The 13,203-nt window shown below is 35.9% G+C and overlaps 2 protein-coding genes across 2 annotated transcripts; both read right to left on the bottom strand.

Annotated features, from left to right (window-relative positions):
- Positions 1-2,703: 2,703 nt before the first annotated feature.
- LOC150037924 (uncharacterized) lies at positions 2,704-3,150 on the bottom strand. Its single transcript, XM_090311076.1, has one exon. The coding sequence runs from the start codon at positions 3,148-3,150 to the stop codon at positions 2,704-2,706; it is 447 nt and encodes a 148-aa protein (XP_090167202.1).
- A 3,548-nt stretch (positions 3,151-6,698) lies between these two features.
- On the bottom strand, positions 6,699-10,876 carry LOC120071724 (aluminum-activated malate transporter 8-like). Its single transcript, XM_039024107.2, has 5 exons — positions 10,367-10,876; positions 10,124-10,264; positions 8,710-8,982; positions 7,468-7,706; positions 6,699-7,270 (listed from the first exon to the last, which is right to left on the bottom strand). Exons 1-5 carry the CDS (start codon positions 10,644-10,646, stop codon positions 6,842-6,844), a joined length of 1,362 nt encoding a protein of 453 aa, XP_038880035.2. The 5' UTR covers positions 10,647-10,876; the 3' UTR covers positions 6,699-6,841.
- Positions 10,877-13,203: the final 2,327 nt, after the last annotated feature.

The following is a 13,203-nucleotide window of genomic DNA, read 5'->3' as shown; positions in this document are numbered from 1 at the left end:
TGGTTGTAACAAGCCTGCTGGCCTCTGCCTCGGGGCTTTCACCTACTGGCACACCAAACACTTACTGACGAACTCCGCAACCTCTATTTTCATATCATTCTACCAATAGTAACGTTTCAGATCCTGGTACATCTTGGTGCTGTCGGGGTGGATCGAGAATAGAGAACTATGAGCCTCTGACAACAACTCATCCTTAATGTCACTAACCGCCGACACGCACAGATGCCCTTGATAAAGGAGGCCACCTTCTGCAGACACTGAGAATTCGCTATCCTGGCCTGACTCCACTCTACAAACTCTCTCCTTCAAATAAGGGTCGTCTCGTTGCGCATCAATAATCTTTTGCCTTAGGCTTGCTTGCACCGACAACTGTGCTAACTATGCTGTGACCTTCCCCACGACTACTGCAATCTCTACCCTCTCCAGTTCCTTGCATAGGTGAGTCTGTCTGGTAATGAGAGCTGTGGAATGGGCCACCTTTCTACTTAAAGCATCTGCCACTACGTTTGCTTTCCCCGGGTGGTACAAAATTTCACAGTCATAATCCTTTACTAGTTCCAACCACCTTCTTTGCCTTATGTTTAACTCCTTCTGAGTGAAAAAGTACTTCAAACTCTTGTGGTCGGTGAAGATCTGTATCTTTTCTCCATACAAGTAATGTCTCTAGATCTTGAGAGCAAAAACCACCGCTGCTAACTCCAAGTCTTGCGTAGGATAATTCTGTTCATGCTTCTTCAGCTGATGTGAAGCGTAAGCAACTACTCTACCTTGCTGCATCAATACGCATCCCAACCCCTTCTTGGATGCATCACTGAAAACGACGAAACCACCTGATTCGTCCGGTACTGTGAGAACTGGGGCTGAAACTAGCCTCTCTTGAGGTCCTGGAAACTGCTTTCACAAGCCTCATTCCAAATAAATGTTGCCCCCTTCCGGGTCAACTGAGTTAATGGGGCGGCTATGCGAGAGAAGTCCTTCACAAACCGACTGTAGCAGCCTGCTAACCCCAGGAAACTGCGCACCTCACTAACCGTGGTTGGACGAGCCCAACCCGTAACTGCCTCCATCTTTGCAGGATCCACTGAGACACCTTCCTTGGATACCACATGCCCTTGAAAGGACACCTACTTCAACCAAAATTCACATTTAGAAAACTTAGCATATATCTTATTGGCCCTCAACGTCTCCAAAACTTTCCGCAAATGCTCCTCATGCTCGACCTCTGTCTTGGAATAAATCAAAATATCATCAACAAAACAATCATGAAGGTGTCGAGGAATTCCTTGAACACCCTATTCATCAGATCCATGAACACTGCTGGTGCATTCGTTAGACCGAATGCATCACTATGAATTCATAATGTCCATACCTCGAACGGAAAGTTGTCTTGGGTATGTCACTGTCCTTTATCCTCAGCTGGTGGTACCCTGACCGGAGGTCAATCTTAGAGAATACCGTAGCTCCCTGTAACTGGTCAAACAAATCATCGATCCTGGGAAGGGGATATTTGTTCTTGACGGTAACCTTGTTCAACTCTCTGTAATCAATGCACAGACGTAACGATCCATCATTCTTTTTCACAAACAAAACAGGTGCACCCCATGATGACACGCTAGGGTGAATGAAACCTTTGTCCAACAACTTCTGCAATTGGACCTTCAGTTCCTTCAACTTTGTCGGGGCCATCTTGTACGGAGCCCTCGAAATAGGGGTTGTGCCTGGCTCCAATTCAATGGAAAAATCTATCTCCCGCTGCGGGGGCAGTCCGGGAAGATCTTCTGAAAACACATCTAGAAAATCCCTTACTACTGGCTCCGAAGTTAAGGTAACTTCATTCTCCCTGGTGTCCACCACACTGGTCATAAAGCCCCAGGTTCCATGGTCGAATAGCCTACTGGCCTTCATTGTGGATATCACTTTGGGTAGGACTACGGTCCCAACCCCTTTAAACTTAAAACTGGCTCCTGTAGGAAGGTTAAAGATAACCTCTTTACGAGAGTAATCTATGCTGGCATGGGTAGCAGCTAACCAATCCATGCCTAATATAACATCAAAATCGCACATATCTAAAATTATCAAGGTTACATCTAATGCGCGATTGGCTACCTCTACCTAACATGCTCTTATCTTTTCCGTAGCTAACATGATCTCTCTTGATGGAATGGAAATAGACAATGCAAATGGCAACGGTTTTGAGTCTAACATGGCATGTCTCACAAATACAACAGATATAAACGAGTGCGAAGAGCCAGAGTCAAATAAAACAAGAGCATGGTGTCCCAAAATGGGAAGTGTACCTGTCACCACGATGCCTGACTTCTCGGCCTCATGCCGAGTGGTAGAAAATACCTTTCCCTACTGTTGCTGGCAGTTCGGGCCTCCCTGGAACGAGCCTACGGGCTGGCTTCTGTGCTCAGGCGCATTCTTCCTTGGGCATCTATCTGCCATATGCCTCTTTTGACCACATCGGAAACAAATCCCAGAGCTGGCTAAACAACGTCCCTAGTGTTGCTTACTGTAAATGGTGCATATCGGTCTATCCTCCCTACCATTCCCAGCCTGGGTACTTTGTTGTCCCCACTGACGTGGAGCATGCACTGTGTTCTGACCCCTCTGCTGATTTTCAAGAGTCCTGTGCTCAGCCTTCCTTTTCTGACCTGCGAAGGTCCCAATCCCGAGTGACCTCCTGTATTCCTCTCTTCCCTAGAAGTTGACATCAATCCTCACAGCGGCTCGCAGTGCCGCGACATATGTCTTGAGATCTAAGGCATGCACCATCCCTCGCAACCCGCTCCTCAGGCCTTGGATAAATCTCTCGATCTTCGCTACCTCGGTGGCCACTAGCTTAGGAGCAAACTGATACAGCTTATTGAATTCTTGCTCGTACTCCTCCACTGATATAACGCCCTGCTTCAGGTTCAAGAATTCTACTTGCTTATTGTATCGGGTGTTGGCCAAAAAGTACTTCTCATAAAAACATTCCTTGAACTGTTCCAAGGTTGCAAGCTCACCTCCAATATCGATCATCTTTTCTGCCGACCGCCACCAGATTGCCACGTTACCAGTCAGCATGAAGACTGCACATTGCAGTTTGTGCTCTTCCGGGCACCTCATAAAATAGAAAATTGTTTCGATGGATGACAACCACATTTTTGCCTTGTGGGGTCCTCTAACGATCCATCAAAGGGGCGAGGGTCATACTTCCGGAAATCCCTTAAATGTTTGGCCTCGAGAGACAGGCCCTGCGTGTCCTTGTCCTGCAGACGGGTTTGTCGTAACGGCTCGGGTGGCACCGGTTCCTCCTAAGCCTGAGTCTGTCAGGCTGTCCTGGCATCGTGCTACGGATCAGTTCCTGCAGTTTCCCCATTAGAGTGGTTGCAACAGCTTCACTAATTCGGGCTTCCATTGCCTTTTCATCCACTTGGGTCATAGGCGGAATTGGTGCTGCCGGAGCAGTTTGACTACTCCCCTCTCTCTCTGCTTGCATTTCTTCTCTAACTGTTTTTCTTGTTCTATGTTTAGGTGCCATGTCCTGTCATAATTCGTACGTTAACTAACTATTTCTAGGCCTTTCTCAGACATCATGCATTTAAAACACTATATCATTATCCTCATATATAAATGGAAACTTTCGTTAGTAGAACGTACCTGGCGATAACGAGGAATCCGTTACTGGCCATAGGGACTATCTAGACTTACATAGTAAGTTAGTCTACAGAACCCAAAACATGGGCTCTGATACCAACTGTAACAACCCGACCCCCTCGGACATAGGTTAGATCGTTACTAAAATAAATGCATGCATAAAATTTAAAACGACGCTCAGTTATGTTGAAATAAATGTTAATTAAACAAGAGAAGTTCAAAAGATATTTATTAAATGCAATTGTTAAAACAATAATAGGGTACCCATAATTCGTAAAGACTATTAAAAGTATATAAAAGAAATAATCCTTAATAATAAGTTTAAGACAGTAAAACTCCTTAATAATAAGTTTAAGACAGTAAAACTAAACATTAAGGAAAAAAAATAAAGACTCTAAATGTCATGATGCGTAAGCATAAAAACTAGTCCCAGTGGCACGATCACGAATTCCGCTGCGCCATCGTCGGTGCATCCTACCCTTACCTGAAACATCAACATAAGAAAGAATGAGCATGAATACTCAGTAAGTAACCCCACCACTGGGGTCAGGCTAGGCATCTATATCCTATAGATACCGACCTATGGCACATAAACATATGAAACAAACAAGAGACTGAGTCCTATCATATTGTAGTTATGTATGCCCACAAAACTGGTGAACCCCGAAGGGAATACAAAACTGGTGAATCCCAAAGGAAACACAAAATGGTGAGCATCTAACTAATCAATGAAGATATTCACACAGTCTCAACGTTCTAAGAATCAACATTGTACAATTCTAGAACATACATGAAAATCCTTGATACCATGGCTCCATCACATACACATGATTATTAACAGCATATCATACTACATTCATGTATACCTTACATCATAATTCCACAGCATGCAAGTATGCCTCAACACCAGTAGATCAGATATCAACATATGAAAACACATACTAACGATCAAGTGCTTAGGTGTATCTTTAAACAAAACAGAACCTGTGCCAGAACATACTTTATTCAGGTCATACTATCAGTCAACATACTAATATTTACCATAACATACACTTATCATGAGAGTACAAATAAAACCTAGCACGTGGGCAGTTCCAATGGTAAGATTACTTACCTTAATCGAAATTCCATAGATAAACTCCGACAACCAAACGATGACCGCGATTTGAAGTAACGACCCTACCATACGAATAAAACCATAAAATTTCAGTCCAATAATAATTGTGATATCTCAGATTCAAAACCACAATACCCTAAAAGCTTACCCAAGGAACTTGATTAACAACCACTCCAAAATCTCCTTCCAACAGATTTTAACTCCCAATGGATGACAACTTGGAACCTTAAAGATACAAGGGTTAAGTCAACTTAATTCAGTAATCAAAGTGTGCCCAAAAACCAACAATAAGGACTATAACTCTTACCAAAACTCTTGTCGAACGATCTTGAATTTGCTGGACAGTCGCTGCTGTAATTTCCCAAGCTCAAATCTAAAATCAAGATAATGCGACTAATTTAATCTTTAATCCAATTTAGGGGACATCCAAAATCTTTCAAGAAACCCAACCACAAAATAGATCTTACGAAAATCTAAGAGTCCGACGAAGACCCACACAACAGAAGATAGGCAGCGCGACGATGGACGGTGGAGGAACCGGCCGGAGGCGGCAGCGGCTCATACTGCTAGGAGACAGCGACGGAGTGCGGCAGTTAGGGGCTGGAGCGGCGGCGGCGATTCAGACCGACTGGGCGAGATCCAATGGTGCGACTGGCGGCATGCAGGTCTGATGGCTTATGCGGCGAAGGGAGGAAGTGAGGGAGCCGTGATGGTCGGCGGCAGGTCTGGCTCGAGTGGTGGGCGATGGCACGTCTGCCGGATTTGGTGAGGAGGGTTCGCCTACCGGATCTGGGGAGGAGGGTGCGCCTGCCGGATCTGATAAGAAAGGCGAGTCTGGGTTGTGAGGAGGGCTTGGCAGCGGCGGACGGCTGTGAGGGGCGGGGCGCTCCAGCGAGAGAGACACGTGAAGGAGATGGGGGGGGTGCCCTTTTTATTTTTTTAAAAAAAACTAATAATAATAATAATAATAAAAGGAAAATAGTATAACTCTAATTAAATCCTTTCCTTAACCCACTTTATACTATTTAATTCCTTTTCTTTTTTCAAAATAATTAATTCCTACCATAACTTTTCAAATTGAATTTGAAAATTGAATATTTTTTGAATAATTTCCATGACAACATTTAAATCCTCGCACTTATACTTTATATTCAAAATTCTAAACATGCCCTTCAACTAAGGACAATTACTGAAAAAGGAAAAATTTTATATTATTAATAAATAAATAAAAAGGTGTGGGATGTTAAAGAGAAAGTGAACTTTGTTACCTAAAGGGAAATGCATCAGATGGCATTCAGTTCCTTCTGATCATCAATAGCTGAAAATAAAACAAGCCATTCCTTGTTAGAGTCATAATAAAGGAAGACTTTGTGGTGGAGATGGAGATTCTACTAAGTAGAGTTGGAGCGCAAGAATATTCGCCAATGTGTTCATAAGATTATTTGTTTAACTCTATTGTAATTTTGTTTAATTTTAAATCAAAACAAGTTGATCCAATGTTTCTCCTTGTGGGATGAATTGTTCATTCCCTTCAACTATACACTTAATTATTAGTCCTAAAAGTGCTATCTTTTGCAATTATTCAAAAATAATAATTAAAGAAAAAATATCACTGATCATGTGGGTTATTGTAGATGGAATATTCTACAATAACCTTTGTTCTAATCTCTGAACTCTATATAGTGAAATTTCTTTTCACCAAGCACACAGGCTTCCCATAGTAGGTGATATATTGCATCGACTTGGGCTATCAACTTTATGTCTTTCTATCTTATTTCCTCTTGCGTTGTTTGATATTAATTAAGGTTATTCTGTTTATCCGTTATCTTGTTACAACATCTTCCTTAACGTGGGTGTATATTATGTATTAGATTCACTTTAAAATTTCAAAAGAAATGGGAGGTGGTATGAAAGGTTTCATACCAACATAGTCATATATAATTTAGACTATTAATCTGTATTATAAAATCTAGTCATTTTGAATGGTTGTTCCTAAATCTCTTATTATACAATATGGTTAAGAATGAAGTTACAATTTCAACTACACATTGATTTGGTAAAGAAGCATTATCTTTATCACTAATCAATAGTAACAACATGACAATGGCCATTAACAATGGCTGGAGTTGGCAACTTTTGCTCCTGATGTTGTTCCAATTTCATACTAGCTGATTTCCCAACTTCCACACACTTAAAATTTGCAAGTGAGGCCAATTCACCTACTGATTCTGCAATCTTCTCAATGCAAGAAATGGAATCAATGAGCAAAGAAGCCACAGTCGCCATCGGTACAATCTCCAGGAGATCCATACCGCTGTCGCACGGCCTGATCTTCAGCGCTGCCTTCAGGTCCTTCGCCACTGCTTTTGACCTCTCGATGTGGGGATTTGGAAACGTCGGTCGAGTCATCGTTCTTATGGCAGATGCTAGGACCTTCAGAGCTTTGCTTGATTCAATGCTCATTTTTGAGCAAGACTCCTTAAGTTGGTCTCGGATATGTAATGGGGTCTGCATGAAACAAATGAAAATTTGTGAATTCTACCATAATTAAGGTTTCAACGCATAATTGATATACCGCTTCTTTTTAAATAGAAACATGTCATCTAATAAGGTTTAATCTTAGGGATTAAACTAAAACGATCAATTTATAGAATGAAATCCAAACTATTTTCGGATCAAATCTTTTGATAGAGAAAGTTTCTTACTTGACATTCAGTGACAAGGTAGGTGTTAAGAGATTCGAGTCGATATGCACATTGTCTTGTCAAGCTTCCAATCTTGCGATATTGCTTCCACGGGTGACGAAACTTGAAGGTGCCATGGCCTGGTTCCCACCTTGCAAAGTTAACAAGTGACTCTTCAGTTTGTCTTGATGTCAAAACACTCTTACATTCTTCAACAACCTCATTTTCCTTCCATTCATTTGAATATTGACCCCCAAAACCTGCAAAACACAAACAAAGGTATCATCAAAACTAAGTTCGTATTTCGTTTACAATCAAAGAATACAGAAAAGATAAAAAGAATAGAGAATCGATTCACAAATTTAAGTGTTTCACTAATAGTGTGTTATCTACCTCTTCGAGGCTGAGTGAGAACAATTTTATTGGAGAGAATGATTATAAATTACAGAACAAATAGAACCTTTAGGATTAGAGAATTTATATAGTGCACACATATAAACCTTAGGGTCATAATCGTAAATAACTATACATAATTAAATAATGCTAAATAGTGAGACCCTATAGTAGGTCGCTCAAAGTGCCAGACAACAGATTCAATGCATTCCAACAAACACTTTTAGACCTTGAACTTTAATGAAAATAACACTTTGATTTAGTCACTAAACTTTAATAAATATTAATTTATAGCCCTTGTATGTACATTATAATTTGTAAAGATTTAGTCTATATAGTGAAAAATACAATTAAGATTTAATGTAATATCTTATGCATGTGGATTGATAAATTGATGAATGGTCGAATTTGTTCATAAATTATAAAGGCTAAGTTGATTGAAAATCATAATTGACAATTAAGTTTGTTGAAATTTTTTATGATAAGATGTACATTTGCACGAATTTGATAGTATAAGAACTGAATTGTTACATGTTAAAATTTATTGACTAAATTATTAAAAATTTGAAAATACAAGAATAAGTCGTTACAAGTCAAAATTCAAAAACTCAATCGTTTCTTCTATAAAAACTACCAATCGTATATGGTTAGATATATGAAAGAGAAATTAAAAGCTGTATTTCAAACTTACATGCAGCTATTAGGGGGCAACCACATGTTTTTGTTCACATAGATTTCTAAAATTTGTATGCATGTCCCTAACCACCTAGGTACTTTCTATGGTTTTTTTTAATTATTTTTTTTATATAGGTTAAAGGATGTAAAGCTATCAGCCACATTATTGTCGAGAGATAAAGAGTTAGAACATACCTTCAAGGAAGTTGGCGAGTAGCTCAATGTTATTGGAGACAAGAGAATGAAGATCATCACCAGCCCAAACAGGGCATATGCATATGCAGATGAGAATGGCAATGAAGGTACCGATTAGAATGGTGAGAGCTCTCCTGTACGCAACATTAAGAATCTCGTCTTCTCTATATCCCGACACTGATACTAAGCAGAAGGTCAAGATGAAGATGAGGAAGCCATAGTCGTATCTCGCCTTTATTCGAGGGAAGAATCGCATGAATGTCGTTATTGTAGCTACATATTCATAGTCAAATTGTATCATCGATATATACAAATATGCATGCGTCAAATCTAAACATAGTTTGATTGATTAAGACGTATATGATAATTTTTCCTTTAAGATAGTTATTTTTTAAATTTTAGTTTTGATTTTATTTTATTATATCTTTTATTTTTATTTATATGACAATCGACTCTTTGTTTGTTATTATTATTATTATTATTATTATTATTATTATTAGGATTTAAGGGCCAATGAAAAACTAAGGAAAATGGTTGGGTTTTGAGGTAAGATGGACTAAGGTCAATATATGCGATTTAACTAAATTATAATGACAAAATTAGACCATTGAAACTTCTAAAATTATAGAAACCAAATTAAAATTAAGTTGAACTCCTCGGGATCATATTCATAATTTAGTTTTCCTATATATATATATATATCATTAAAATCTAGGTCTCGTTATATTTTATTTTATAATTAAAACTGTATTTGAGTATCAAGTTGAAGTTATCTTTTTATAGCTCATTCAAATATCCAATCACAAATTATCATGGACAAAATTTTTTCTTTTAAAAAATATTTATTTATATTTTTTTCCCTTTGCGAAATATTGATGAGCATACATGGAGAATGATGCAATTTGAGATTACTCTATTCTTATTTTGCTTACGAATTTTCCGAGACGGATTAAAAATGAACTTTGTACACAAGTTTCCAATCATAATTGTTTAAATAATTACTATTTTCCATCACCTAAAATACAATAAAATTCTAGATGTCCCACTAATTATATTCCCAAACACTTTCTATTATCAGATTTTCTTTTAAAATGTTTATATTAATTGGAATGATTGAGAATTATATCAAGAAAGATGATAACGTAAAAGCTATAATATAAAAAAAATGAGAAAAATTATGAATAAAAATAATGACTAGTATCATGACTAAAAAATAAAATATAATATAGTATTCCATATTGATATTATTTAGAGGTAATTGACACATATTATTTTGTTTGAACTTTTAAAAGTGTGAATCTTCATTCTTCACTTATGCTAATATATCTCAGTGTGTGTATACGTACGTCCGTCTTTAATATTTTGAATAAAGAAAATCTACACATTTAAAGAACTTAAAAGTAGAATTATATACCAAGAAAGAAAACAGAGAGTGAAAGCATGATAGGTTGGGCTTTATCTCCAGCCAAATCCGCCAAAAAATGGGCACCAAATCCCAAAGCCGCTGCGAAAAATGTCGCCAAAACTCTATTCAATCCTCGTCCAAGTGTTGCTCCTATTTCGACAAATATTACAACGATAGAATTGACAAAATATAGTTTAGTAGTTAAGACATCTATTTTATTAACATTTACAACAGAAATGAAGACCTACTTACCTACGGAGAATTCAAAGACAACCACGACGGTCAAGATAGCCCACATAGCGGATGCACCGAGGCCATCGTAGAGAGGCTCGAAATAATAGAACAAGGACACCAAAGTGAGGGCTAAGCCAACTTTGAGAGAATGAACAATTCTCCTTGGATCATCCTTGGCTAGTTTCTTTGTCTTCCTAAATAACTCGATCACCTTTGCCTTTAGCTTTGAGAATTTTGCTTTGAGTCCCTCACCCCAACGAGCCAAAACTCCCTCACTCTTGTCATTAGCCATCTCCATGGTTCAAGGCAGCTCAAAGTTAAATCTTTATTTGCAATGGAGGAAGAAAGAGATGTGCTAATTTCTCCCTTTTTGTGATGAGATTTGGTAATGGAGTCTAAATTGGTATATATTTATTATATATATGGAAGAAAACTACGCGTAAGAGTAAGATGGAAGATCCAAGATGGTAGCTAGCTTTTGAGAGTGTGACAAACAAAAAGTATCACCATTATTGGTTTGTTTGTCTCTTACATACATATAGTTTTCAATATATATAATTTTTTTTTTACTCAAGTGGGTTTAATTCGTCTTCTTTTAAAGTAAGATTAGAATATCTTCACGTACACTTTAATTCTACAAAAGTACTCGCCTAAAAAGTAAGATATATATGAGGAAGGTGAACGTCAGCCAAACATTAATAAAAAATATTTGAAAAAGTTGATATCCAAGAAAAAATCTTTATTACTATATAACTTCTTATATAAAAAGGATTTTTTTTTTTTTTTGAAAAAAAAACAATATCTCCATTTTTCTTATCGTATAAATTTCTTATGCACCTAGATATTTTTATAATTTAAACTTGTAATTTGTAATTTTTTTAAAAAAGAAAACAAACATCAATATTTTAATATCGGGTAGACGCCTCTAAATATTAAGAATGAAATATAGTTTCACATTAATTACAAAGAAAAAAAAAATGATAGAAACATGTAGATGAAAAAGAATATCATGAATATTAAAAAAAATAAAAATGAAGAGAATTGTGGTCCTAAGTGAGGAGGTTGTTTTGAAATGACAGTCACGTAAAGAGAGTGACATACCTTAGCAAGTGACACGTGTCTAGCGATGTGTGTCGTTTTCGATGAACCTACCAAAATTACCGTGTTTTGACACCCACTCGCTCATCTGTAAACACCGACCAACCCAATCACCTTATATATTACTTTTAACGAAATTCTTTTTATTCTTTTATGTATTCACACTGTAATTTTGTTAATATATATATATATATATATATATATATATATATATATATTTTAAACGATTAAATTGTTAAAAATATTTATAAGTAATAACAAAATATTTCAGATAAATACAAATAATAATCCATTGTAGATAAGTTGTGATATTTTACTGTTATTTGCAAATATTTTGATTCATTTTTTTATTAAATTATAAACTTGGTCTCTATAATTATTTTTTTAAAAAAATTAAAATTTAGTCTCTATAATTTAATAAAATCATCTCATATAGTCTTCACTAGCCATAGTTAAATCTATTTATTAACAAATCATATGGACTATTTATCAAATTTTAGTAAACCATAAGAATTATATTCTAACTTTTCAAACTATAAGGACTAAATTTTAACTTTAAATTATAGGGACCAAATTTATAGTTTAGCACATTTTTTTCCTTATATTTAGTGTTTTCAATACATTAATGAAATGTAGAATGGAGTTGTTGATGTGATTGTAAGCTAGGTGTTCTTGAATCTAGATTCCAAGTTTGGGATTTTTTTTTCCTTTATTTGTTGGTGGATCAAAGTAGGCTCTTTTGAGAATATATTTGCAGTTCTAAAAATATTCTTTTAAAAAAATTGGTACTTGAAAAATGTGATTGGACAATTAAATGATGTATGTACTAGACTGAAGTATTTTTGTTAACATAAACTTCTGCATCAATAATGTGTTCAAATGCTATGAAAAGTTGAAATAATATATTTGTGCAACTTAATGTAATCCCATGAAAAAAATTGTGAGATGACACACCATGTGGTTGGAAAATTGAATAAGATGCACATGGGTGTAGTAGCATAATATGCACCTGAAATTTTTTTAATTAATTAATTAAAATTATGAAAAATTATATTATATGACAAATATATTTTAAGAAATTAAAGTCATGACTTCAATTTTTTTGTAATTATAGGTGTGACAATCATATAGAAATCAGATATCAAATCAAATTTTCAAGTATAAATTTTTTGACATATTTATTAAAAAAAAAAAAAAAAAAGTAAAATCTAAAGACATGCATTTAATTTTCAATTTCTTTTTATTAAAGTAGGAATTCCCCTTAAAATTATATTGGAAAAAAAAAGACAATTTTGAACTTGTTTTTGCTTGGTTGAAGAATATATAATGTTGATTACCTAACGTTATGAGTCATCAGGTTCCAGCTATTTGTTCCACAAATCATTAACAATGCCATCTGTTTCCCATTTTATTATTATATTTTTCTTTTAAACTTTAATCATAACTCATTATTTTTATTCCCCATTTATTTATTTGTTTTTGTTTTGTTGTCACGTTTACGTGTCAAATATTGAAATATTAAGTCAACTTATCGAGGAAAATATTCACTAAAAAAATTATAAAAGTTATGTCATTATGAGTTATTCCTTAACTTTACCTTCTTTTGAGTTTGCAAATAATTAAGTTATTTAAGTAAAATTTAAATTATAATTTTAACTTTTCGATTGTGATTCTATTTTATTAGTGGTATTACTTAATTAATCAGAGATTTGTGTACCAATCAACATTGCTAAGTAAGTAATTTAACGAATCACAAC

This window comes from Benincasa hispida, chromosome 2 (genome assembly GCF_027475165.1).
Source record: "Benincasa hispida cultivar pf3 chromosome 2, pf3_genome.v1.1, whole genome shotgun sequence".
Lineage (NCBI taxonomy): Eukaryota > Viridiplantae > Streptophyta > Magnoliopsida > Cucurbitales > Cucurbitaceae > Benincasa > Benincasa hispida.
This window is presented reverse-complemented; position numbering and strand designations above follow the sequence as displayed.